At 41.7% G+C, this 14,397-nt stretch overlaps 2 protein-coding genes across 3 annotated transcripts in view; one reads left to right on the forward strand and one right to left on the reverse strand.

Annotated features, from left to right (window-relative positions):
• ncanb (neurocan b) overlaps nucleotides 1-5,235 on the forward strand; it is a 61,222-nt gene extending 55,987 nt beyond the window's left edge. For both annotated transcript variants that reach the window (XM_085927769.1, XM_085927770.1), the window contains 4 exons: nucleotides 41-123; nucleotides 184-328; nucleotides 1,944-2,126; nucleotides 3,358-5,235. In XM_085927769.1, the coding sequence (XP_085783895.1) occupies nucleotides 41-123; nucleotides 184-328; nucleotides 1,944-2,126; nucleotides 3,358-3,506 (560 nt within the window). In that variant the 3' untranslated portion in view covers nucleotides 3,507-5,235. The remainder of the gene's footprint in view (nucleotides 1-40; nucleotides 124-183; nucleotides 329-1,943; nucleotides 2,127-3,357) is intronic.
• A 2,584-nt stretch (nucleotides 5,236-7,819) lies between these two features.
• On the reverse strand, nucleotides 7,820-13,240 carry tm6sf2b (transmembrane 6 superfamily member 2b). Its single transcript, XM_085928432.1, has 11 exons — nucleotides 12,925-13,240; nucleotides 12,668-12,816; nucleotides 11,509-11,612; nucleotides 9,758-9,855; nucleotides 9,578-9,681; nucleotides 9,431-9,513; nucleotides 9,221-9,345; nucleotides 9,047-9,148; nucleotides 8,811-8,903; nucleotides 8,138-8,257; nucleotides 7,820-8,056 (listed from the first exon to the last, which is right to left on the reverse strand). Exons 2-11 carry the CDS (start codon nucleotides 12,745-12,747, stop codon nucleotides 7,820-7,822), a joined length of 1,146 nt encoding a protein of 381 aa, XP_085784558.1. The 5' UTR covers nucleotides 12,748-12,816; nucleotides 12,925-13,240.
• Between the last annotated feature and the right edge of the window lie 1,157 nt (nucleotides 13,241-14,397).

Raw genomic sequence — 14,397 nt, forward strand, 5'->3', positions numbered from 1 at the left:
GCGATGCTAAGCTAACATCGGACATCTTTTTCACGCTCAGGAATCAGTCACGAAAACACCTGGATCGGCTTAAACGACCGCACAGTGGAGGATGACTTCCAGTGGACCGACAAGATGGACCTGGTAAGATCTTAGCCACGCAATCAATCGACAAAGTGAATTTCTTTGCCGGCTCTCACGCAGCAATACGAGAACTGGCGCTCAAACCAGCCCGACAACTTCTTTGCGGGCGGCGAGGACTGCGTGGTGATGATCGCTCACGAGAACGGCAAATGGAACGACGTGCCGTGCAACTATAACCTGCCCTACGTTTGCAAAAAGGGAACAGGTAAGGAGAGGAACAGAAGGTAAACGTGTGTAAATGCGTCTCCGCGTCTCCTGCCTTCTCGCCCAAAGTCAGCCGGGATGGGCTCCAGCTCACCTGCACAATAAAAAAAAAAAATGGATGGCTGTATTGTCTTTAAAAGTGACAGCTCATTTACCATTTGCTCGTTCTAAACAAAAAGAAGAGATAGTAAGCAAGCTGTTGCGTCTCGGTCCCCAGCGTCCCTCCCGTTCACCCTCGACCTTAATCAGTCTCTCACAATCACGGCAACCTTTTCATCTTCCCGCCAAGGCGCTCCAGCATCTTGAATTTAATGGGAGGCGTTCACCGGCTCCATGCTGAGCAGCTTCTAGTTAAGCGCGCAATGGACATATTCTCCGTCCTCAACTTGAAAAACCAGCTTTCTTTTTTTTTATTATTATTTAATTTATAAAGCAAGTGCGGAGGTCCTTAGATGTTTTTTTATGAAGAATTTTTGACAGTTTCAGATGTAAACAACCTCATGTAACGAGCAACAAGCTGCTTTGCCGATCGGAGCTAAAATTGGAATTTTTTGGAATTCCACATACAAGTGATGGGAAAATCGATCGTTGGAACAATGACTGCAAAAACGATTAATACACCTCTGAGCCGATTAAACTCGAAATCACGTCAAGGATTTCCAACCGATAATGTCTCGTTTACGTGGCGTGTAGAAAAGCACACAGCCGCGTGGACATTTTGGGAAAGATACGAGAAATAATCTTGATATTTGATGAAAAATGTAGCCATCTCTCACCAGCCGCAGTCGTATCATAGCAACAGGACACAGATAAGACAACTGATGATATCGTTTCTGTTTTGTCCGCGGGCACGGGGAAGGAAGAGGGATTTTTCTGTGAACACCAAATGTGTTGTCACCGTCTTTGTCATGACGTTATGTGAGCGACATTCGCAGTCTGCGTAAAAGCAGCGGCAAACCCCGAAGGAAACCAAAAGTGCACCGTGAGCCTGTCTGGAGAGAGATCAAGCGCAGCCCTCTGAGTATTTGACAAAATACATTGTTATGATCCTTGTGTTAAGGAATCAAGTTCCACTCAAGCGCTCTTCCTCCTTCGGGCCATATTTGCCGTCGTAAGTCATTTTAATGACATTTTCCCTTATCCTCACCTCAGTACTTTTCTCTTCCCCCCGCGCTGTGGAAAATGTTTCAGCAGTGCACCAAGGTGAGGTTTATAGAAAAGCAACCCTTGGGCTTTTTATTTGCGTTTCAAGTGACTGAGTCGTCTCGCCGCAACACGTTCAAAGTGTAAACGTTGAGCTACGCATTTCATCAGACTTATTGTTTTCCCCTTGCCACGGCTCGTAATGAGTTTTTCAGACAAGGACAGCTGGAGATTCATGATTACGAATAACTGGAATGAGTGGCACATCTTTTCGAATTATGAAGAGCAAGAAGAGAGACCTAAAGGAAATATTCAAAATACAACTGGTTTTAGGTTGCCCGCTACTTTGCGGTTCTAAGTTGTATCGTTGCGGTGTTTAGCCGCACTAAAAGCCGGCCTATGCTCATTGCTAGCTAAATGCTGCTAGCTAAATGGCGTCTTCATTCTCTGTTGTCTTTATTTTGCTTCCCCAGTGCTCTGCGGAGCGCCTCCTCAAGTGGAAAATGCCTTCATGGTTGGCCGCAAGCGCTCCCGCTACGACATCCACTCCACCGTGCGCTACCAGTGCGCCGACGGCTTCCAGCAGCGCCACGTGCCAACAGCAAAGTGTCGCGCCAATGGCAAGTGGGATGAACCGAAAATCATCTGCACAAAATGTGAGTTGTTTTATTCTCCCAAGCAATTCAAGCGACCATTCTTTGGGCTATTCTCGAATGTTTTTTTTACGTTCACTTTTCTTTTTACTTGTATATGCTTGCTCATAAAGTGGAATTTCAGCTTCACCGCAACTTCAAAAAAGCAAAAAAGATCACAGTGGTCGGACCGCCCGCAGCTTTACTGCGAAGTAGACGGAGTTTCCTTGAAGCACTTCAGACTTAAAACCATAACTGTAATATTTTTTAGACTAAATTATGTAGAATCGAGTATATTTGAGAGGAAAAAACTTTCATAGCAATCAACCATTCATTAGTTAGCCAATTTAAGATCTGTCTACGATACTCGCTTTTGACTTGGGCTGAGTGGGGGGAATTCAAAATGGCAGACATCCCTGTTTAGTTTTGGCTCTTTGAAATATCTTGTTGTGACAGACATGTCCGACTGAGTCGGTGTCTCGTGAGTGAGTTTCTTTTTCTTTCAGTTTCTGAGTTTCTTAAATGAAAAAAAAAAAAACGTTTTAGTTAGCCGCATAAAATTTTCATGAGTAGACCATTATGAATGTGTTAACAAGGCTGCTATTCTAGTTTGAGGCGGCCATTTTGTGGCCCTCCAATGACAAACAACAACTCCTGGCATTTTCTTCTGCTTGCTAGCAAATGTAAATGAAGTACGTACAATAGACAAGTGGACAATGAGCTGAATTGTCTTCTTGATGGAGCATGCCAACCATGAACTCACCATGAAATACAAAACTCTTACTGAGGATTTTAATTATTGCTTGTCCCAGCCGTCAAAAGATTCGTTTCTATTGTTCATATTTAGATGTTGTCCCTAATACAGTTCTAAAAAGTGACAGTGTTCACTTCATAACCTTTTCGTCGAATAACGGTTGCTATTAGGGAAAGATAAAGGCTTGATACATGCGTGACTATTCCTACCCGAATGTCATTTCACTGATGAAAAAACACGGAATAATAGGCGCCTCTGTCTAAAAATGAATAAGATTGCTTTTACTGCGCCACTTTATCTTCTCCTTTTTTTTCTTCGTCTTAATTCTATAGCCCAGAGTTGTAATGTTCTTATCATTGAGTGCAGACAGAATTTCTTTGTTGGCAACTTCCAGGAAGGGACAGGCAGGACATTTCATATAGTCCGGCCTGCGAAGAAAAGCTTATGAATGGGTAGCATCATTTAAGACGTTGGCTCCGGCGGTTTGTGTTCTCCCCGCAGCAGCCCGACGGGCCCACCGGTACCGGCGCCACCACCACCACGAGCACCACCACAAGGGCAGACGGGAGCGCAGAAAGCACAAGCGACACGGACACCGAAACGGCGCTCGCCGCGACGCCGATCGGGACCTTAAGCAAGATCACTTCTGAACCAAAAGAGGAGAAAAAAAAAAAATCTTCTTCTCCTCTCCTCCTCTCTTCTTCTATCCCTTCCTCTCTCTCCCCCCCTTCAGCCCGTTCCTACACTGGAGTCCTGCTGTATCATAGGAAATTCCGGGACAATAGCCGGGATGATAGCCGATCCCTTCGTAATCCTTTTGACCTTCCTTTTCTCCCCATTTTCACTCGCTTGAGTACAAATTGTAAATAGGACCTTTTTCGTTTTGGCTTTCTTGACTTTCTAGTTTGGTGTTTACTTGTGTGCGTGTGTGAAAAGCATCACGTCATTATTCCACATGTGCCCAGGCGGGAAAATTGCAGGAAAGATATTGCAAACTCTGATTGTTAAATTCTTCGATATCATTTCAAACAGTACATTACGTAATCATTGGGATGTAATTTCGTACATGATAATGAAACAGTTTTACGCACTCGTGTTAAGAGCAGTTGATATGTATCTTATACGTCACACCAGACAGTGACGATGACATCATGGATTTGTCTTTTTGCGGGATGCAGTGTCTCTGTGTGAAAGCTCTGCCGTTGCCATTTTACACTTTGTTTCTGTGTGAAAGTAAAGGCGTGCGTGTGTGTGTGTGTGTGTGTGTGTGTGTGTGTCAGAGATAAATGACGCTCACTCAGTTGACTCTAGATACAAGCAGAAGTTTTGCTCTCTTCTTTTTCCTGACAGTTTGCTCTCTTTTGTCTCTTTCTCTCCAAATTCGGCAGTTAAGACCAGCTCGTGGGATTAACTCCACATCACTGACTGCAGTTTTTCTTATCCCTCGTCTTTTTACCCACCTTTTACTTTTCTTTTCATCTTGGGTGCTCAGCAGATACAAGAATACACTTTGCTTTCAATGTTAAACACTGTGAAGTCTACAAAAAAAAAGAAACTCACAAGTATGTGCTTCAACTTGGTCCCAAGAAATACTTATTTTCCATTTTTTTCCTCAATTCTCTGTCAACCAAGCAACTAACAGCAGCAGGTTTAGCTCCACCCTCCATGATTTGTCATGACATGAGCAAAAGGTTGCTGAAGGGAATCCATGTCTTAATTCTCACCTTGACAATGAGAAGGAAAATCCGAGCTGCTGTCCCACAACTCCTATCACTTTAATTAATCTTTTCGTGTTTAATTAAGAAAATGGATTATCTGCAGCACAGCCGGGGGCAGCATGGCTCATTTTGACGGACGCACAGCAGGAAAAGGGTCCGATCCAGCCACTTTCCGTCGTCAGGCCAACGCAAGCACGCACACGTGTTTCCGATTCGAGTTTATCTGTGAGCAGAAAACAAGCCTTCATCGTGCAATTGCTGGTAAAGAGCCGATTGTGAGTCTGAGATGACACGATTAGATCACAATTATGATGAAATCGCATATCTTTTCACATCTTCTTTGCCCTCATGCACAGACATGCTAATTGTAATTAGTGACAAATTAGGGTGACATATTAAGGCAAGAGTGCAGAGAATTCATTTGAATAATTTCGAAGGAAAGGTATTTGAATAAGGACAAGGAATAAATTCAGTTTCAAATCTTCTTTGCCATGTAAATATACTTGTTTTGTTTTTTTTAAACTCCGTATCTGGCTAATCATCATGCAGCTCTTTTTTTTAACAAGCTCGTAAGTGTGTGTGTGCGTGTGTGTATATTTATTTATATTTATTGATCTGTCCTCATATGAATTCCAGTCCTATCATTGTATTCTCTTTTTTTTCCAGCCAAACGATCATTAAAAAAAACAACCTTGTTTGGATCAGTCACTTGGCTCTATGTTTTTTTTTTTTTGGGAAGCGCTGTAAAAACATTTTTAGGTGCATTGTCTCAATCCCAGGCACATTTTGAGCTGAATGTGCTTGGAATAGCTGAAAATATCCTCAGCTAGAAAGATATAAATTATACAAACAATTTTCTTCCAGTTGGTTGTGGCCGCAGGCCTAAAGACAGGTGACGAGAGGAAGGAAGCCAAGTTCCCTGGTTGCCACGGCGATGGACGAGAAGGTGCAGGGTCTTAAGGTGAGAGGAAGGACTAGACAAATGTTTGATTAGCAAGTCGACGCCTACATTTGTAACCTTAGCAGGCTTCACGTCATCAGCATGTGGTGAGTTTTGTATATTTAAAAAAACAAATCTGCCCTATATTGTTCTCGTTGCCTTTTAAAATTGTCTTTACTATTCATACTTAGCATTAATGTTTTGTTATTCTTTCCAAGGTTTTTTTTTTTTTACTTATATCACAAATCAGACTGAACAGTCAAAATGCTCTAGATCAAATTGGCCATAAATTTATGGAGAAAAATCAAAATGTATTAAAATTATTCTCAGATTCTTATTCTTGTTGCTAGGAAGAATCCATTTGTCAGCCAAAGACTTTTTGTTGGCAGAAAAAGCCATTCAGGCAGCATAATGAAGATTGTAAATTAATTTTCAAAGTTAATTCCTGAATAAACTCAGCACTCAAGCAATAAAAAGATAAGGTGATGCGAATGAGCAGATAATTCCCGCGCCTCCTTGTTTGTAACCTTGTTCTCCAGTCGATAGCAGACTCCTCTGACAGCTTCTGCCAATCGATGTGGGATCGCTCGCATTATTCTGCATTATCTGCTAATGATGGCGTCAAAGTTCAAATAGATTAGAAGAAGCAACAAAGGATTTGGCGTCCTCGCGCCAAGTCTGGCAGACCACGGAATTTCAGTGCAACCTCAATTGAACTGACATAGCGCCATCAAATGTCCTTGCGCCCCCCTCACTGGGGTAAACATTCACAATTTAGCCAATTAGCATTCTCCTCAAATGGACTGCTTTGCATGCAGAAAATGTGTCACCAGCAGCATTCCCACTCCAATTACAGAACACATCAGACAGGATCATTCACAGAGATGGGGCAATTTCAAAAGCTATTTCCCCACAAGCTAATGTTGGCTAGATTTGGCATCTGTTTGTTTGCTCGCTAGCGCTAATGGTGAGATCACTTGCAATCAGTGAGTTGAATTTTTACATATTTATGCGAGGGCTGACTTTTATTCTTCTCTGATAATGTTGATGATGTTTCAGCAAAATGGCCTCATCAGAGCGCCAACAGAAAATCCATCTACTTTAGACTTTTACACAAAGAGGCGGAGAAAATGATTTAAAATTATATTTTAGAATATCAAATATATATGCTGGAGATTTTTTATGGGGTTTATATATTTAGAATTTTCTATTTGGTGTTAGCAGCAGAAAGTACACAAAACTTTTACAGTGGGTGGAAAAAAAAAACCATCCTTGCGTCTCATATTTCATATTTGTTTGATCTAACTATCCTGAGGGTGACAGGCGGTGCAAAGGAACCCTCTGGGAATAAAAATAAAAGAAGATGGAAAAAAAAAAGATGGGACAGCGGCCCACTCAAGGTAGAATAAATACATCCTGATCTAAATCCAAATGTCCTCGAGGCCTCTTACATCATATTCTTGCCTTCTGATGGGTGGTAAAGAATGTAAAGAAGTATCAACTTGAGACACAGCACAACAACGCCCTTGTGAAAAACTTTGACACTTTCATTTCAGGTTGTGGTTGGTAATCTCCTCCTTTTTCTTCTAGCCTTTCATACCGACAATCGGTAGTGCTCACAGTGTGCGATACTCCAAACACCACACAAACCCAACATTTTCCTCTCCACTTGCTGGTCAATTGAGCGTGTTTGTTTGCACACACAAAAGCATCCAGAGCTCCACTGTCGTTCGTTTGAAGCATTTTTCAAAAAGTAATGATGAAATCATTAAGCAAGCCGCCCACATAGAGTGGGGGAGAAAAGAGCAAATGTAGAGGAAAAGATGAAATGTCCACACACGCTGGATGAGACACAAGGCACAGTGGGAGGGGGCCCAGACATTGGCTGCTATTGTAATGTGTATTTAGGCTTTTGCAAGTCATCGATGTCCAAGAAAAAAACTCCACATTTTGGGAGTTTTTTTTAAAAAAAAATGCTTTTTTTGTGTTTCGCGTAAAAAAGAAAAAAACTCTTTGGAGATAAAGAATTTTTGTTGGAAAACTATCTATAGTTGCTTGCTAGAGTTGGCCAGCTAGCTAGCAGATGAATTGCATATCTATCTAAAAAATATGAACATTTCCACCAAAGATACCAAATTAGCCCATTTATCTACCGAGCTATTAATTTAGCTAGCTAGCTAATGAATCTGTTTTCAGCGAGCTAGCCAGCTAACTCGCTACATGCCGAGGTAGACCTTTTAATTATTGATACAAGACATTCAAGATGTAAAAAATAAGCATTTATTTTGGCATTCAAGTCATCCCACTATTTGTTTTTGTACTTGGTATCTTTTTCCTCACTATTTGGCAGACCTGTTTGCCCAGGGAAGGGAGCGACCCTCAGAAAGAAATAAGGGTTACTGCGCACACGCAAAGCCACCAGGAGGGGAATAATGGCGTAGAGCAAATTGGCCGCCACCACGGGCCAGAAGACATCATTCTGGATACGAAATGGGGTTTTTGTGTGATTGTGGAGTGACCCCCCGATGTGAGCCCACTGGCACTGGGAAAAAAAAAAAAAAGTAGCAGAAGACACAGTTGAGTTCACCTCATCTGAATGACCTTATTGAGCTTGTGGTGGTACCTGGATCATTGCTCCTGAAAAGTACACCGTCCAGTCAGGCATCCATGTGCAGCCTGGCTTGAGGAGACCGTAAACAAACGCTGCCAGAAGCGGTAGTCCGTAGAAGAACATATGCAGCATCTATTAAAAGTAAACAGGAGTACTCAATGTCCAAACTGCGGCTTAGGGACCATTTTCTGTCCCGCCGTCTATTTTGTAGTGGCCCTCGAGGTGCAGATGAAAAAGATTGTCTTATCAAGCTCTCAGCATGCATCTGATCAATGACTCGTAATTGTGTGTGGACGACTTATTTCGATAACCTTTTGACACATACGCGCACACAATCGACAAACACAGCGGGTTACTGAGAGGAAATCAAAAAAACGGAGAGGGCGGCGTAAATAAAAGCTTATCTGTGTGAAACAAAGCAACGGTGCAGTGCATACACAAATGTGCAATAGTGTCTGTAATGATAAAAAGGGCTTTTTAATCAGTGGAGCAGAAAACCGATAAGGGCTCTTGTGTATTTAGAAGTATATTATAGTATATACACAAATGTGTCCCCTACGTAATCATGGGTATAATATGCACATTTTGCACAGAAAGGCTGATGGACTAACAATTATGCCGCCGTGTTGACTGCAATAGTAAGTCCAGTCTAGGTATGTAAGTTAGTTTAGTGATTAGAACACACCATCACTCTCGGGTAGCCCGCCGGATCACGCAAATAGGGCTCGTAGTACTTCACGTAGTGGGAACACACTCCTAGAGGGGAGTCCAGCGCCACCTACAAGGGGAGAACCACAAAGTTGTATTTCGCTGCCAGCCCAGTTCAAATGGATCTTTGACGTCTATAGGCGTCACTGGCAGCCAATGAGTATTTCCTGAAGTACAGCGTAAGAAAAAAAACAAAACGTCGCCACCTCTCACCAGGCCTCGGAGCACCGTGAAGGCCATGGCGGCCAGAAGGAGAAGCACAAGCATCATATCCAGCGGGCGCCAGATGAGCTTCATGCTCTGAGCCTGCTGAGCCTGCGGGTTGAGGGACACCGGCATCACAACGGGTGGAAAAATCATCAACGGCCATTATTTCACCGCGCTCACATTATATCCACCAATCAACGGCCTGTCTTTGGGCCGAGCAAAGAGTGTGACCGTCCCCCACGCAGGCATCGCCAGGAATAGAAAGTTGAGCCAGAAGGCCGGACGAATCTCGGCACCGAATTTCCCTGGCGGGAGATAACGACAACGCTGATGGTACATGACAGCGGAGGGATGTCGAGCCTGACCGAAAACGTGGCATTTGAGGCTCACCTGCCACAATGCCGGTGATGAACACGCTCATGTTGGCGCACAGGGAGCCGGCCCAGAACAGGCCCAGTGTGCGGTAGCCTTTTCTGAGACACACACAGATAATGAGGGTTCTGTCACTCACGGGACACTCCGTGAAACATTCCTCACCTGTCCACCATTCTGCCGATCATGACAAGGTACATGAGAAAATGAGCTATTCCGTCCCAGTAACACATCATGATGGCGTAAGCCGTGCCCAGGTAAGGCTCCCCCTGAAACACACAATATTTGCTGTTATTTTTGATTGATACATTTCCTTTTAGTCTTCAAGGCACTGAGAAAACCTACGGTCTTACGATAGAATTCCATAAAGCCGGAGATGACACCATCGTACTCCAAGGCACTGGTCAAGTCAATAATGCACGTGAAGGAAAACTCAGCAAAAACTGCAAAAGGGTAGAAACATGGAAAAGCCAAGTATGTTAACTTAATGCTGTTCTATGCCAACCATTGTCAACCGATGGTCCGCGGCCCTCTAGTGGTCCGTGGTGGTATTGCACAAAATTGTAAATGGAAAATAATTGTAACTTTTTTTTTTAAAATAAAATGTATTTGTTATTTAAGATGTAAATAACCCTAACCTGTATAGGTCTATCCTCCTTCGGTGCAAAATAAAATAATAATGTCCCTTGGACAAAACCAATTGAAAAATGTTCTATGTGCTCCCACAAGTAAAAACAGAACTTCAATTTTTTGCAAGGGGTGCTAACCTTCCAGCTAGTTATTATCTCAGGAAAGCTAATGAATGTGTTATGCAACGGTGTTTATTATAAATTAAGCTTTGAGTGTTGAGACGGGGTTGGAGGTGTGTTTGCATCTTGAACACAGTAAACAAAACATTCTAAAGAGCTTGCTTCCGCGGAAAGGCCACAGGGTTCTCTTCCAGATTGAGTCGAAAGAAAGGCCATTTAATAATCTTTCATGAACAGATTTTTTATTTTTTTTTATGAGCAAACCGTCTGTTTCATCCCGTGGCCAAGAATAAGCGTAATGCCTTCCCGTGATGTGAAAGCAATTTCCCCATATGTCACAACATGACAAATGGCTTGCACCTTCTCTACATTTGGTGTTACATAAAAAAAAGTGTGCAGCGCTACTCGTGAAAGAACGAGGGACAAATCGGGAATGACTTGCAATTGATGAAATTTGAATAAGCACTGTCCCCCAAAAAGTTTCAATTCACAACCGAAAGAGTTTATAATAATGATAATGAAGAGTGCATGTGCAAAGTTTTCACCCCACTAAATTAATAAAGTGCAGGTGCACTAAATTGGTTTTATTCCCGCTCAACCTTTTCTACCCTTGCTTGTGGCGTACCGCAAAGTTCAATTCTAGGCCCAGTTTCAATTATATGCCGCGCCAAGGCCAAATGATTGAGCGTCATACACAACGAAACGGCTGTAACACATTCCTCCTCGCATGGCAAAAACACACACATCATCGCCAGGGTGTACAACCATCCTCATAATCCTTGTGGCAAACGAGTTTATCACTGGCAATCAGACAGCTCTGATATGGGGATTATGGATCCCTATCACTAGAGAGAACCCGTCTCGGCTTTGCTTCGATTATTATTAGAACACTCCGTCTGTCACATTGCTTTTGGGCCTTTTCTATTTCCAGAAAGATCTACAGTGCTTAATAAAATCACAATTAGAGGAGAATTTGAAATTCATGATGGGTGAATCGTTATTATTTTCATTACGTGTGGTTTATGAATTCCCTGAGAGTTTGGGTCAACCATGTCACAGGAGAGTCACGCTAAATCTGCCGGAGCCAGACGAGCGTAAGCAGCTTTCAGCGTATCAGGTGAAATCACACTGAATGTAATTTGTTGTTTTCCCACAAAGTTGCGAAAGTTCCAAATCCTTTACTGTTTTTTCTGTTTTTTCTTTTTCTTTAAGCAGGCGTCAGAGCTTGGCCCAAATTCATGGCGGAGGATTTAATTAACTTCTGCAGTCAAACACATTTGCAAGTGCAGAAAGATTTAACATGTGTGTATGTGTGTGTGTGAGGGGGATAATCGACAATGAGATTACCAAAGAACAGAACATCTTTGGGTGGGTTCCCACGAGTGATGAGAAGGTAAAAGATGAAGACCAAAACCAACACGGCAATGCCGATCACCAGGATCACATATGGCCTGAAGAAACACAAACATTTATAGCCAAATATGATTACAAAGTAGAATACATGACTCCAATTCTGGTATTTCTGAGTACGGCTGAAGCAGAAATAGGTTCATAATGAGTTTTGAATGTTGAGTGAGAAGTGGGAAAAGTTCAAGGAAAAACTTTTATCATTATATAAGCTCTCTATCATCACAAATCCGTCCGATTCACAGAGTTGACCCTTGTCGCGCTTTCCCATCTACCGCAGCGTCTCTTCTACCTCGTTAAATTCTGCAGCGTTCATCCTTTGATGGCTGCCTGCTTCTCACTGCTACGCTCGCTGTCTGTGTGCGCTGCTTGTTAAGCACACTTTTGATTTATAAAAAAAAAAAAAAAGCCTAATCAATCAACTGAGAGCTTGGGAGAGCAAACAACATTGCAAAAGTGACGGGCGGGGGTGCAGAAAACTTGACGCACGCATTAGAAGCGACTCTTCCAAAGCTTCAGTTTTGATCTCAAAGCGACCTCTAGTGGAGGTAAAATATATTTTCATAAATTAGTCCTATAGATTTCATGTAATTCTATAGCTAATTGGTAATAGGAATATAATTTAGCAGTAATCCACTGGCTCGTTTTTAACGAATATGTTGTGATTCTACACTTCAGTGAACAAATAGTTCTTTAAAGAAAGAATTTCCACGTAATTAAATTGTAAGTGTTAAGCAATTTAATTGGTCTATCTCAATGTATTTTGGTAGAATTAGTGTAATTGAGTACGGTTAATTTGACTAAATTACAAGGATGGGTTCAATTTAATTAGATTCAATCAACTTAATTCATTCAGTGTAGCAGAGTTTATTTGTGTAGTTTCAGTCTAATGGCGTCATCACGGTTTGAGCTTCATATTATGGTTGAATTTTGAGGCCTGAAATCCAAATCACACTGCTTTTTGTGGTTTTGGACTGTGAAGGTCCCAACTGTAAATATTGGCGAGAACATTCCACAGTAAATATTTAGCAGTGATTGTTCAAGAAGAAAAAAGCTTGTGCCAATAACAGGCAGCAAATCAATGAAGGTCACAACTTACTCTTGGAGCGCAGGAACGGCGTTCATGCAGTACAGAATGCCGAGGGCGGAAAAGGAAAACAGAAAGACAAGCGTCTCCATTGCTTCAGGTTCAAAAAGCCACGCGGCCCTGACTCCCAGGCAGAACCCGCGGCGGTGTGGAAATAAACTCTGTGAGGTCGATAGAAAGACAAAAAGACTTGACCAATTTGACAACAATGCCAATCCATTTGTGTGTATTTATAGAAGAAAAAAAATTCAAACCCTGTAGGCTCTTACCGCGTGGCTGCTCTCGTCGAAGATTAATGAAACTTCAGCCTGGCTTGGCCTTCACGGGAGAACCAGAACAGAAGACAAAAAGAGGCTTTGGGGAGCAAAGCTTGTGCAATTTTGATCCGGTCAGAAATTTGCATAAGTGTTTTCAGCAAAAAGGTCGACTACATACATACTTTGCGTCTTACAGTGGAATGATCAGCTAAAATTGGATTCTTTCTCAAAGTCATCAAAATATTCTTTGGCTTTTTGATGTAATGCCACCACAGAAGGGCAAAGATAATGGCAAATACATTTATGAGGATTTTAGAACTGCAGTGCCTGGAGATACTGTACTAGTATTTCAAATAATCTTTTATTTTTCTCATATCACAGTCTATAATAGAATTATGAAACCATTTTGGTCAAAATTTGCATCAATTGAATGTCACTGTGTAAGATATCATTTGCATAGGGAATATGCGCAAATGCTAAATTTTGGAACACATTAAAATGGTAATGATTAGCATGCAAATGACCTTGCCGAATGCCAAAGTCAAGTTTCCTATTTCTGTTTTTAGATATGAGTCAGTACTCAGATATAACACGAGATGGTAGCAAATGTCAAAGCAAACTTAATTCGTTCAACTCAGACGTCACATTGTCTTTTTTGATTCCACTAATTGCAATTAAGGATGTTTTAAATGGATTAACTTCCTGCTCTCATTTTGCTTGAGCCCCCATACAGTGATGTCAGATATTTTTAATCAGCAACAATGACAACTAACAACATTATTTTTTTTTCTTTTAAACGCAAACATTCATCATTTGTTTGTGGGTGTGCTTCCCACCAGCCTCTTTTCTTGGCGAAAAGGGGTGGGGGGGCTACCAGGAAAACTGTGCACGCGCGCATGTGTGCACGCGCGCGCATGTGTGTGTGTTTGTGTGTTTGCTGGAAACAACTGGAGCTCTTCCAGCACTGTTCGATAATGTGGGACGGACCAATGGATGCCAAATCGGGACATTTTATACCGCATCTTTGATATGCTATGACTGTGATTATCGTGTGTGTGTGTTATTTATTTGGGTGATTTGGCCTTAATACCTCAAGTTATGCCCCCCCCCCCCCCCCCTGCAAAAATCTGATTACTTAGTTCCCCCTTCAAAAAGTGAACAATGACAATATTCAGAGTTACTCTTGCTTTGCTTTTTTTTTCACCCTTTCTTGGATTCAATTGATTTATCTCATTTATTTTACCAACACGATTTCCCCACCTGTATTATTTTTTGCTGAAATAATTGAATTCAAACAAACAAAAAATGTGAAAAGAAGGGTTTCCTTTTGTAATTAATTGAATGAATAAATCAATCAATAAATAAAGGGGGAAAACACTTGCTGTTGATGGTTTATATATATAAGAACTAAAAAATTTGCCCAACCCCAAGGTGTTCTCTTGTCATTGTTTTTTAATTAAACCTTTTTTTTTTGTTTTATTTTAA

The sequence above is a fragment of the Syngnathus leptorhynchus genome, chromosome 13, assembly GCF_054491065.1.
Source record: "Syngnathus leptorhynchus isolate UIUO chromosome 13, UIUO_Slep, whole genome shotgun sequence".
NCBI classification, from domain to species: domain Eukaryota; kingdom Metazoa; phylum Chordata; class Actinopteri; order Syngnathiformes; family Syngnathidae; genus Syngnathus; species Syngnathus leptorhynchus.

Coding starts and splice junctions, on each gene's coding strand:
- tm6sf2b (XM_085928432.1), bottom strand. CDS start 12,747: ATGGAGACGCTTGTCTTTCTGTTTTCCTTTTCCGCCCTCGGCATTCTG. Junction 9,346..9,430: donor CATCACCGGCATTGTGGCAG/GTGAGCCTCAAA, acceptor ATCTCCCGCCAG/GGAAATTCGGTGCCGAGATT. Junction 9,149..9,220: donor CGTTGATTGGTGGATATAAT/GTGAGCGCGGTG, acceptor CTCAACCCGCAG/GCTCAGCAGGCTCAGAGCAT.